The 12,530-nt window shown below is 40.6% G+C and overlaps 1 protein-coding gene and 1 long non-coding RNA gene across 16 annotated transcripts in view; one reads left to right on the top strand and one right to left on the bottom strand.

Moving 5' to 3' along the window:
- The window catches only part of LOC126986154 (importin-7-like), a 32,095-nt gene extending 21,744 nt beyond the window's left edge, over window positions 1–10,351 (bottom strand). The window contains exons 1-3 of the mRNA XM_050842050.1: window positions 10,170–10,351; window positions 3,259–3,494; window positions 2,396–2,554 (exon numbers count right to left, since the gene is read on the bottom strand). Coding sequence (XP_050698007.1) covers window positions 2,396–2,554; window positions 3,259–3,494; window positions 10,170–10,253 — 479 coding nt within the window. The 5' untranslated portion in view covers window positions 10,254–10,351. The remainder of the gene's footprint in view (window positions 1–2,395; window positions 2,555–3,258; window positions 3,495–10,169) is intronic.
- On the top strand, window positions 4,778–8,154 carry LOC126986156 (uncharacterized). Of its 15 annotated transcripts, XR_007739353.1 has the most exons (5): window positions 4,843–5,010; window positions 5,222–7,242; window positions 7,342–7,440; window positions 7,639–7,735; window positions 8,033–8,154. It is a non-coding gene; the product is annotated as an uncharacterized LOC126986156 (long non-coding RNA). The 15 variants fall into 15 exon arrangements; XR_007739352.1 differs by lacking the exon at window positions 7,342–7,440 and having other exon boundaries at window positions 8,033–8,153; XR_007739347.1 differs by lacking the exon at window positions 7,342–7,440 and having other exon boundaries at window positions 5,222–7,341; window positions 8,033–8,153.
- Window positions 10,352–12,530: the final 2,179 nt, after the last annotated feature.

Here is a 12,530-nt window from a genome sequence, read left to right as displayed (position 1 = left end):
TGCTGAGTTGGCACAGTGTGAAGGCGGCCTAAAAGTCGCTGGGTTGTCATGGCCCAGAGTCAGCACAGTGCGAACGGGGCTTAAGTAATTGAACGACTGAATGAACTATAGGGCAGCGAGTAGCGGGCTTTTTTTTTTATTGTTGTTTACTTTTTTGTGTGCCCTTGAGCTGTCTCCTTTGTTGTAAAAAATAAAAAATAAATAAATAAAAGGAATAAACAAATAAAACAGAGCTTGCCCAAGTGTTTCAGGGACCAGGAAACATTAGCAAGTACCCTCACTTTTAAATAAGGACTCATATAGCTGAATACACAAAGGAATAAAGGAAAAAAATATATATATATACAAATAATGAAGAGATTCCATATGTATCTGGGACTAGGCACCGACAGGCATGGGGGCCAGCAGTAATACATCCCTGACTGGGTGTTACTCTGGGTTGAGCTTGTAGCTGGGGCGGCAATGGACTCCACCCCAGTAAAGATTATCAACCGAACAACTGGGAGAGTTAGAGATAGAAGGATTGAGGGAGTAAGTTGGGAGTTAAAAATGCTCACACCGGACAATAAATATAACATGAGGTAAATTAGAGGGAAGGATTGAGGGAGTAAGTTGGGAGTTAAAAATGCTCAGAAGACAATATATATCACGTGAGGTAAATTAGAGGGAAGGATAGAGGGAGTAAGTTGGGAGTTAAAAATGCTCACAACAGACAATAGATATCACATGAGGCAAGTTAGAAAGCCTGTAGGTATTTCCCCGAGAGCAAAGACAGAAAAAACAGGCTTAACATTATGAAAACTATTACCAACTGAATGACAGGGAGAGTTAGAGATAGAGGGAGGGACTGAGGGAGTGGTTGGGACTTAAAAATGCTCACAACAGACAACAGATATCACGTGAGGTAAATCAAAAAGCCTGTAGGTATTTTCCCGAGACCAAATAGACAGAAAAACAGGCTTAACATTATGAAAACTATACGATTACCAAAACTCTTAAAATCATAAAAACTTACATCCACAGATATTTCGCAACACAGCAACAGGAAAAGAAGCCACAGAGCGATATAAAGATAAATAGATAGTTAAGTGGAAGTAGGTTAAATGTATGTTATGTAGAGAGGTCAAATGTAATGCTAGGCTACTCACTCTAAAAATTATAAAAACTTGCGTCCACAGATATTTCCCAACACACCAACAGGAAAAGAAGCCACAGAGATATATATAAATAGATAAATGGCAAGATAAATAGACAGTTATAGTCCGGCAAATCTTAAGTGGCGGCTCTGACGTAGACAGCCCGCTAGACCCTGTTGCCACGTCTCCAACTGACCTCGCGCACTGTGCCTCTCACATCCTCCCCCTCCCCCCTCTCTCTCTCTGTGTGTGTGTGTGTGTGTGTGTGTGTGTGTGTGTGTGCGTGTGTGTGTGTGTGTGTTTCTCTCTCTCTCTCTCTCTCTCTCTCTCTCTCTGTGTGTGTGTGTGTGTGTGTGTGTGAGCGAGAAAAGTGGGGGTGAACTCTCATTTGGGGAGTATGGTGCACGACAATGCATAATAATAATAATAATAATAATAATAATAATAAACCTCTTTAAACAAAACGCACCAAGACTCTTTACCACTTATTGGTGTGGAAATAAGGTTAAAGTGTGATATTTTAATGTTCTTATATAACGACCACTCCTTCCCCACTCCCTGGCCATCCCCAGCGGAACCTCACCATTCCCCTGCATAACTCACAATTAACACCAGAATTTGCTTGACGGTCCTGGCATTCCATATATAGGTAGTCTCCATTATCATAATTATGCCATATGGCTGACATTGTATGGCGGATGGCAGACACACACCAAAAACTGGGAGAAATGCCATAATTAAAGCAGGCAGACCAACTGGCAACTGTGGTGTGTTGGATTGAGAGGAGCATGTCTCAGACTTGAGCTGACAACGCCGCGGAGGTAACGCTGCCAAGTGTTGTACAAATTTCTATGTATTCACTCACAGGTAGAGAATCAATCATAACAACCATATTTGTTTTTATACTAGAGAGATAGAGAGAAAGAGACACACACACACAGAGAGAGAGAGAGAGAGAGAGAGAGGGGGGGGGGGGGGGGTAGGCACAGTACGCTAGGTCAGTTGGAGACATAGCACCAGTGTCAAGCGGGCTGTCTACATCAGAGCCGCCACTTAAGATTTCCCTGACTATAGGTAGAAGCAGGTTAGAAGTATGTTACGTAGAATAATTGGCGCCACTATAAAAATTGACGGGCTTATGCTCACTACCAGGCCCATGAAGAAAGCCTAATAGCGGTATGGGTGAAAACGTAAAAGAAAAAAAATAAATAAATAAATAAATAAAATAAATAAATAAAATGTGAGGTTAGGTTACTCACTCGAAGTTCTTGACCAGCTGGTAGAGACAGAGGAGGCCACCGTTCCAGAGGGATGTGTCAGGGTTCTGCAGGTAGATGCTGATTTTGTCGACGATCGTGGTCCACCGATTGGGGAAGTCGTGTTTGACCATTTGATACGTACACACGGCTAGCTGAACCCTGTGTGTGTGTGTGTGTGTGTGTGTGTGTGTGTGTGTGTGTGTGTGTGTGGAGAGAGGGGAAAAAGCATGTGGTTAGTTAAATGAAGCACAAACGGATATCATTTAAAACAGCAATAAAGTACCATTCTAAAATCCTTTCTCTGTATTACTTAACTATACATTTATTTACTATACATTCAGTCTATCAAACCACTACCTTCTTTTTATCAGGGGTAGCAATTAGCACATTTTCCTTTTTTTTAATTAGTTTTCTTTTGCTGCTTGATATAATTAGAAATACATAAATACAATAACAAAACCAATCTGCCTTTAACTTCACAAGGAATGCCTCTAATCTAACCTCTAACTCTCCTCTTATTTTTTTTTATCTCATTTTTTTTCTATTTCTTGCAAACTTTTATTTTATCTCAAGTTTTTTCCTTGTTGCTTTTTCTACATCTTTTCTATTCCTTTTTTTCCTTCTCTTTCTTCCTCTCTACTTCCTATTCTATTTACACATTTCCTTCTTTTAACTAAACTGAAAACACTCCAAACAAACTAAATAAAAAAATAATACCAATAAATAAATAAATGAAAATATACCTCTAATCTAATCTCTAACCTAACCTAACTAACTCCTATCACTTCACCTAACTAACTCACTCACCTCACCTCACCTCACCTCACCTAACTAACTCACCTCACCTCACCTCACCAACTCACCTTACTAGATCAGGCGCATGAACAACCGCGTCCACTATCGCCTCCCTTATCATGGCCCGGTCCTGCTCATGGATGTGGAAGGGTATGGGCTCACCACTCTCATACTCGGCATCCTTCCAGTACTGGGCCACCATGTTCTTGAGGTAGATCACTCCGGCCTGGCGCACGGGCATGTCAACCTCACCCATCATGACCACTTGTAGCAGCGCCGGCGTGAAGCCTATTATTTTTTTCATCTGGCGGAGAGGGCGAAAATAAATGGGCGTTAATTAAAGGACAAGAATGTGGAGAAGGGGAAAAAAAGTTGAGGGCGGAGAATATGAATTAAAAAAAGAAAGAAGGGGAAAAAGAGAAGAGAGAAGAAGATCCCACTATCTTTTTCATCTGATGGAGAGGGCGAAAAAATATGGGTGTTAATTAGTGGACAAGGATGAGAAGGGAAAAAAGTTGAGGGCGGAGAAAAAGAATTAGGAAAGAAGACAGGAGGGGAAAAAGGAGACGGAGAGGGCGAAAAAAATATGGGCGTTTGATGATGAGGAAGAAGAAGAGGGAGACAAGAGGGAGAGAGAGGGAAAGTTAGAAAATTAGTTCAAACACACACAAGCAGATCTTCCTATTTATTTTTTCATCTATCGGAGAGTGTGTAAATATATGGGCATTAGATGATGACGTAGAGGAACAAAGAAGGTGTAGAGAGATAAAGATGAACAAGAAGATAAGGAAAGAGGAGAGGGAGAGGGAGGAACTTTAATCGAAGAAGAAGGAAAAGGAGATGAAGGAGGGAGAGAGAGACAGAGAAGGGAGTTGTATTATTATAAGTGATTTTAGTTATTTTATTAGTTACATTTGAGGATATTGTATTAGTTTGCTGGTTAATTCATTTGTTTTAAGTTTATTTGGTAAAGGGAAAAGTGTGTGTGTGTGTGTGTGTGTGTGTGTGAAAACTAAAATTCTCACCTAACCTTAACATGTCTTTTCTCTAGTTGCTGTGTGTATGTGTGTGTGTGTGTGTGTGTGTGTGTGTGTGTTACTAAGCCCCCCCTCTCCACACACACACACACACACAGGCAGGTAGGTGTCTCTCTGTATTGCAAGTCACATGACATTCTCCTCCTAATCAGCTTAACCCTCTGAGGCATTACTTTTTAGCTCAAACACAACCCTCTGTCACGCTACAAGACTACAACCATACACACACACACACACACACACACACAGCCACTCAACCACTCTGCCTGTCTATCATCCACCCGGTCAGTCAGTTAATCTTATCTTCTCCTCCTCCTGTAGATTTCTTAAGTCATTGTATCTCTTCTTTGGTATTTACATATTTATCTTCCTTTCTTAATATCCTTTAATTCTTGTCTTTTCTCTCGTTTCTGCCTTTCCCCTTCTTCTTCTTCTTCTTTTGTATAATTTCTCAGGTCTTTGCATTCTGATCCTCCTTTCTTTATCTCCTTTAATTCTTCTCTTTTCTCTCTTGTTTCTACCTTTTTCCTTCTTCTTCTTTTGTATCATTTCTTAGGTCTTTGCAAATTTATCTTCCTTTATTTATCTCCTTTAATTCTCCTCTTTTCTCTCATGTTTCTGCCTTTCTCCTTCTCCTCCTTGTTCTTCTTCTTTTGTATCATTTCTTAGGTTTTTTCAAATTTATCTTCCTTTATTTATCTCCTTTAATTCTTCTCTTTTCTCTCATTTCTACCTTTCTCCTTCTCCTCCTTGTTCTTCTTCTTCTTTTGTATCATGTCTTAGGTTTTTTCAAATTTATCTTCCTTTATTTATCTCCTTTAATCTCATTTCTACCTTTCTCCTTCTCCTCCTTGTTCTTCTTCTTTTGTATCATGTCTTAGGTTTTTTCAAATTTATCTTCCTTTATTTATCTCCTTTAATTCTCCTCTTTTCTCTCATGTTTCTGCCTTTCTCCTTCTCCTCCTTGTTCTTCTTCTTTTGTATCATGTCTTAGGTTTTTTCAAATTTATCTTCCTTTATTTATCTCCTTTAATTCTTCTCTTTTCTCTCATTTCTACCTTTCTCCTTCTCCTCCTTGTTCTTCTTCTTCTTTTGTATCATGTCTTAGGTCTTTTCAAATTTATCTTCCTTTCTTTTCTTTTCTCTCTTGTTTCTGGCTCATCCCTTCCCCTCCTCCTCTTCCTTTTTCTTCTTCCTCTGTCGATCTTTGCATATTAATCTTCCTTTCCTTGTATCCTACTATGTATTCTTCTCTCCATTTCTAGCTTATCCCTTCTCCTCCTCCTCCTGTCTCCTTTACATCTCTGAGTCTTTGTAACATTTCTTAGAGCTTTGCACTTTTATCTTCCTTCCTTTGAGGCCATTTATTATTAGTGTCATTTTTTTCTCTCTGTTTCCAGCTGTCAAATAGGAGTGTTTATATGTGGTTCACTCAGTTAGTCAGTCAGTTAGTCTGCCACTCAGTCCATCAGTCAGTTAGTCAGTCACCCATTGTCACTGGTCCGCTCAACAACAACACAAGTCACTACACCATTCACACACACACACACACACACACTATGTCCTCTTGTGTACCACCAGGAACACAGACGACATAGTAAAAAATTGAGGAAGGGAAGATGCTTGAGACATAAAGAAATATAGCTTCCCACAAAGAAATATAGAGGTTAGGAACAGACTAAGTGAGGATGTAGTATCGGCGAGGAGTGTGCAAAGCTTTAAGGAAAAGTTGGATAAATGTAGATATGGAGATGGGACCACATGAGCGTAAAGCCCAGGCCCAGTAAAACTACAACTAGGTAAACACACACACACACACACAGGAGCCTCACCACCTCACCAACTAACAACAGGACAAAAGACATCGGCTATTCTCAGTGCTATAATAATATGAGATGTCTAGTGTGACCTTGACCTGGATTATTTGTGGCACTTAACACATTTAGTAGTAGTAGTAGTAGTAGTGGTGGTGGTGGTAGTGATTGACCTAAATATGGCAACTTTTTATTTCTTCTATTATTATTATTATTATTATTATTATTATCATTGGACTAACTTGATTTATAAGTGACATTACTACTACTCTTATTTATAGTAGTAGTAGTAGTAGTAGTAGAAGTGACATTAATTTATAAAGACAAATAGCAAGTTTTTTTGTATTATTAATATTATCATCATCAAACACAACCTGACTCAGTAATGGCAACACTTCAAACATCATATTCATCTTCCTCTTATTATTATTATCATTCCTCTTTCTTAAGCGTTTGGCCTTCACAATTCACAAGCTTTTAATTCAAGTCAATGCTCTTTCTTCTCTCTCTCGGCTGTTAGCTAAAGAGGTTCACACATTATCATATGAGGAAATGATGATGCTTAACTTGACCTTTCCTATATATGATAACAGGATATTAGTCTTTCTTTCTGTCTGACGTTATTCTTTCTTTCTTTCTTTAACCCGTCCGCTGCAATTGTCACGGATTTTGCCTTCGTTGGTAGCCTGGTAACATACACTCCCAGGTCTTTCTCTGCCTCTGTGGTGGATAGTGGAGTGTTTCCCATGTGGTATTGGTGTGCTGGGTATCCCTTCACTGGTAGCCTGGTAACATACACTCCCAGGTCTTTCTCTGCCTCTGTGGTGGATAGTGGAGTGTTTCCCATGTGGTATTGGTGTGCTGGATATCCCTTCACTGGTAGCCTGGTAACATACACTCCCAGGTCTTTCTCTGCCTCTGTGGTGGATAGTGGAGTGTTTCCCATGTGGTATTGGTGTGCTGGGTATCCCTTCACTGGTAGCCTGGTAACATACACTCCCAGGTCTTTCTCTGCCTCTGTGGTGGATAGTGGAGTGTTTCCCATGTGGTATTGGTGTGCTGGATATCCCTTCACTGGTAGCCTGGTAACATACACTCCCAGGTCTTTCTCTGCCTCTGTGGTGGATAGTGGAGTGTTTCCCATGTGGTATTGGTGTGCTGGATATCCCTTCACTGGTAGCCTGGTAACATACACTCCCAGGTCTTTCTCTGCCTCTGTGGTGGATAATGGAGTGTTTCCCATGTGGTATTGGTGTGCTGGATATCCCTTCACTGGCAGCCTGGTAACACACACTCCCAGGTCTTTCTCTGCCTCTGTGGTGGATAGTGGAGTGTTTCCCATGTGGTACTGGTGTGCTGGATATCCCTTCACTGGTAGCCTGGTAACATACACTCCCAGGTCTTTCTCTGCCTCTGTGGTGGATAGTGGAGTGTTTCCCATGTGGTATTGGTGTGCTGGGTATCCCTTCACTGGCAGCCTGGTAACATACACTCCCAGGTCTTTCTCTGCCTCTGTGGTGGATAGTGGAGTGTTTCCCATGTGGTATTGGTGTGCTGGGTATCCCTTCACTGGCAGCCTGGTAACATACACTCCCAGGTCTTTCTCTGCCTGTGGTGGAAAGTGGAGTGTTTCCCATGTGGTATTGGTGTGCTGGATATCCCTTCACTGGTAGCCTGGTAACATACACTCCCAGGTCCTTCTCTGCCTCTGTGGTGGATAGTGGAGTGTTTCCCATGTGGTATTGGTGTGCTGGATATCCCTTCACTGGCAGCCTGGTAACATACACTCCCAGGTCTTTCTCTGCCTCTGTGGTGGATAGTGGAGTGTTTCCCATGTGGTATTGGTGTGCTGGATATCCCTTCACTGGTAGCCTGGTAACATACACTTCCAGGTCTTTATCTACCTCTGTGGTGGATAGTGGAGTGTTTCCCATGTGGTATTGGTGTGCTGGGTATCCCTTCACTGGCAGCCTGGTAACATACACTCCCAGGTCTTTCTCTGCCTGTGGTGGAAAGTGGAGTGTTTCCCATGTGGTATTGGTGTGCTGGATATCCCTTCACTGGTAGCCTGGTAATATACACTCCCAGGTCCTTCTCTGCCTCTATGGTGGATAATAGTGTGTTTCCCATGTGGTATTGGTGTGCTGGATATGCCTTCACTGGTAGCCTGGTAACATACACTCCCAGGTCTTTATCTGCCTCTGTGGTGGATAGTGGAGTGTTTCCCATGTGGTATTGGTGTGCTGGATATCCCTTCACTGGTAGCCTGGTAACATACACTTGCATGTCTTTCTCTGCCTCTGTGGTGGATAGTGGAGTTTCCCATGTGGTATTGGTATGCTGGATATCCCCTCCCAAGGTGCAGGACTTTAAATTATCCTTCACTGAATTGTAGCAGCCACTTTTTGTTCCATTCCTGTAGCTTGGTGAGGTCTTCTTGTAGGAAATCCACAGTCAAGGGGTTAAAACAAAATGTGCTGATGGCCTTGTGTTGATAGAGCATTGTAACTTTATTTGATACGGAAAGAAGTCTCGGACGGTGATTGTATAAGTCGCTTCATTTACTTAATTTACGTGAAACAAGATAATGATTAACAATGAGAAAAATTTGAAGATACTAAACTGAATAAGATAAAGACAGATAGTGGAAGATACTGACCCCTCAAAAATCTGTAATGAGAAGATAGAGTCATGAGAGAGAGAGAGAGAGAGAGAGAGAGAGAGAGAGAGAGAGAGAGAGAGAGAGAGAGAGAGAGAGAGAGTCAATTATCCAGTCATCAAATAGGACAGAAATTGATAAGGTAAGGTTAGTCATCAGGTGTGTGTGTGTGTGTGTGTGTGTGTGTGTGTGTGTGCTTGTTGCTAGGTACTAAAATTATGGCCATAATTGTAACTAAGTATTAACATGTGCTGTAATAATAATAATAATAATAATGAGGTGAGCTATTCCCCTCACTTCATCTTTCTAAGTATGCCCTAAAAATATTTATCTGCATAAAACCTCGATATTATTATTATTATTATTATTCACACATCAACTTGGCAATCTAGTTTATCTGATCTATTACTTTCCCATGGACATTTATTTATGGATCACCTATGTATTACTTTTCACTAACCTAATTCCTGTTGCTAGTTATTCATGACAGGAAAATTAGGAAACAAGGGTGTAGGTTGGATTTATGGAAATATTTCTTTAGCCATAGGGTGGTTGGTTTCTGGAATGCATTGCCTGAGGAGGTAGTATACAGCAGTAGTTTAAATGTGTTCAAATAGAGGTTATATAAGCTTATGGATGAAAAGATTTGGTAGGAAGAAGTAGGTGAGATACAGGGTGGATGACGAGTGGAATGGGCTGGGTGGCCATGTGGTAGCTGGATGGGGCAGAATTACTGCATCTAGGAGATTGGGTGGGCTTGGGTAAGTGGACAGGGGCTGCCCAGTATAGGCCAGTGGGCTTGTTGCAGACCCCTTGCATTCATATGTTCATGTTCAAATATTATAGTTTTTAATACTGCTCAAAACATCACTTTCTTCCATAGCAACACCAACACCTTCATCACCATCAACACCACTGCATCATCACCACCAGGCAACCAAAAACACGCTCACAGCCGACCCTCACCACCACCACAATTAGAATTCATCACCACACCACCATCACATACCAACACCATATCACCACCACCACCAATGCATCACCACGACTCACCACCGCCGGGCAACCAAAATCACCCTCACAGCCGACCCTCACCACCACCACATTTAGAATTCATCACCACACCACCATCACATACCAACACCACATCACCACCACCACCAATGCATCACCCCGACTCACCACCACTAAAACCACCACCAGGCAACGAAAATCACACTCACAAAGCGACCCTCATCACCATCACATTAAAATTCACCACCACGATCATCACCACCGCCATCACCACCACCACCACACGTGTCGAACCCTCATCACCAATGCACCACCAATTAACACACTCACTCAACCACAAACCACAAAATAGCCCCAAAAACCTTGAATATGGATCCCAAAAACCCCAAATCCTTAAAATAAATGAAAATAAGGGAGAAAATATGCCAAGGAGTAACAATAAAAGGTTGCCATACTTGCGTTAGCTCGTCCTCCGCTTGCTGCCGTAGCGCGGGGTCTATCGTGCCTCTGAGGATCTCTATGATCTTCCTGGACTCCATTTTGATATATTGTGAGGGCGTGGAGTGTCCGAGGGAGGCGCAGGAGCGGCAGGAGCGGGGCGGCAGCAGGCGGCCCCCACGTGACGGTCTGTGTTATGGCGGCGCCGGCAGTATTGGAACCTGCCACCCCGCCACTTTGGGCTACTTTTCATTTATATGGTTTTCAAGGGTTTTTAGTTGATTTATTGTGACTAGATCTTAATTATTTGAAGTTTTGTGTTATGTTTTTGCCCTGGTTTTAATTGTTTGTCCTTATATTGGCTGTAACTTGGAATCTTCCACCCCGCCAGTTTGGGCTACTTTGGATTTATTTAGTTTTTATTTGTTTTTGATTGATATACAATAGCTAGATCTTAAATATTTGAAGCTTGATGTTGATTACTTGCCCTGCGTTTAATTAATTGTCCTTATATTGGCTGTAACTTGGAATCCGCCACCTCGCGACTTTGGGCTATTTTAGATTTAATTGCTTTTTGAGGAGTTTTCAGCTGGTTTTCTGTATTTAGAGCTTAATTATTTGAAGCTTTGCATTATATATTTGTCTTACTTCTATTAATTTGTCACTGTAATCGTACTGCGACTTAATTATAACCCGCCGACCCGCCGGACCCCGCCAACCTGACAGGCTACTCTAGTTAATTAATTTGTACATTTTTGATAGGTGTATTTAATTAATTTGAAGCACAGTATTAGTTATCTGTCATGTTTTCTATAATCTCATGTTTTTTTGTGGTTGGTATATTCTGTGTGACCTACCTGTAGCTGTAACCCGCGACCCCGGCCCCGCCATATTCTTTGGGCTAGATTTTTCATATATCTAGTCAAATTTCTCCCGTCGTACATACATCCATTTATCATGTTTAGGGATTAATATTTCCCTTCGATAGGTTTAAAGATCGCTATAATCTCTTCATTAGGCTAAACTTTACTGTAGGCTAATCTCTAATGATTATATGGGGATCAAATTTGCTCATTCCTGCTCATATACGTGTTTCATTTGGCAATTATGGGATTATTTTGTGCTCATTATTGTTATTCTAATCTGAAAACATAAACGAACAAATAAATAAATGCGTTTGTGAAGAGCTCCCATTGTGATCATCTATTTTTTGTCGCCTGTTTTCGACTTTTCCAAGGGACGTCATTGTTTTTTGTCATTGTTTACATGGGAGCTTATAATAAACAGGGCGGCGAGCTATATTGGCTACAGAAAAGCGTAGAAGAGTAAAGAGCAATAGAGTAATGGAGGATATTAAATGGATTGGGTAGCTGGCAGGTTGCATTGGGCTATTTTGGTGGCGCTTTGGGCTATTTCTGAAGGGAGATTACGCGGGAAGATCTCCGCGAGGTAGCAACACCCTTCCCACTCCTTTTTCTTCCCTTTACTACCCTCTAATCCCCCCTGACAGTGTTATTTATGGATGAACTAATACTAGGCACTACTTAATTACCATAACAAAGCACTATAGCGGTGAATTAGGCATCAATATTCAAAGTTTAATAGTCTTTAGAAGTCTGTGTCTACTCCTCATGCAGACGACCATGTACATATTAATGATCTTTGCCTTATTTATGGGACAATCTTTATTTTTTTCGTGTTTTTAAAGAAGGAATAAAGTTAAAAGTAGCATAATTCAGCCATGCCGTTGATATTAATATGTAGGTTATCTTTGTTATTGTTGTTTTTGTTGTTTTTCGCGGGAGATTTCGATGGCGATTGGGGGAGGGACCTCGGCGGCCCTCTAATATATTTTTCTTTACTTCTAACTATTAAAATGAATATCTATTTTGTTTATCAGCTATTTTTGTTGAATGATTAGTGATTTGTGGACGTTGAGGCTTGATAATTTTTTTTTTTAATTCTATTCAAGACCCTTATGTGGAGTTATAGTAGTTGTAATATAAATCTCTTAACTCCTATAACATTAAAATTAATATGTGTGTTGTTTTTAGCTGTGTTTATTTAATGACAGATGGACTAATACGTTGAAGATTGCTCATTCAATCTGTAGGCCTAATATTTATCTTTTAATTAATCTTTAACAATCGAAATAAATATCTTTGTTACTTATTAGATGCTTCTGTTCTTTAATTATTTCTTTATAGTGATTGGTGAAGATTTTAAGTACGTGCAATTTTTTTCATTATGCACATAATATACTAAATTCTTACCACTCTCATATCTGATGAAACACTAAATAAAATACGCCCTTTATTTATCATCCCTCAATATTTTGTTTTATGGAGTGAAAGTCATAAAAAATTAGAAAGCGTCAA

Source organism: Eriocheir sinensis, chromosome 61 (assembly GCF_024679095.1).
Source record: "Eriocheir sinensis breed Jianghai 21 chromosome 61, ASM2467909v1, whole genome shotgun sequence".
Classification (NCBI taxonomy): Eukaryota; Metazoa; Arthropoda; class Malacostraca; order Decapoda; family Varunidae; genus Eriocheir; species Eriocheir sinensis.
The sequence above is the reverse complement of the archived record's forward strand: the minus strand, read 5'-3'. Positions and strand labels throughout refer to the sequence as shown.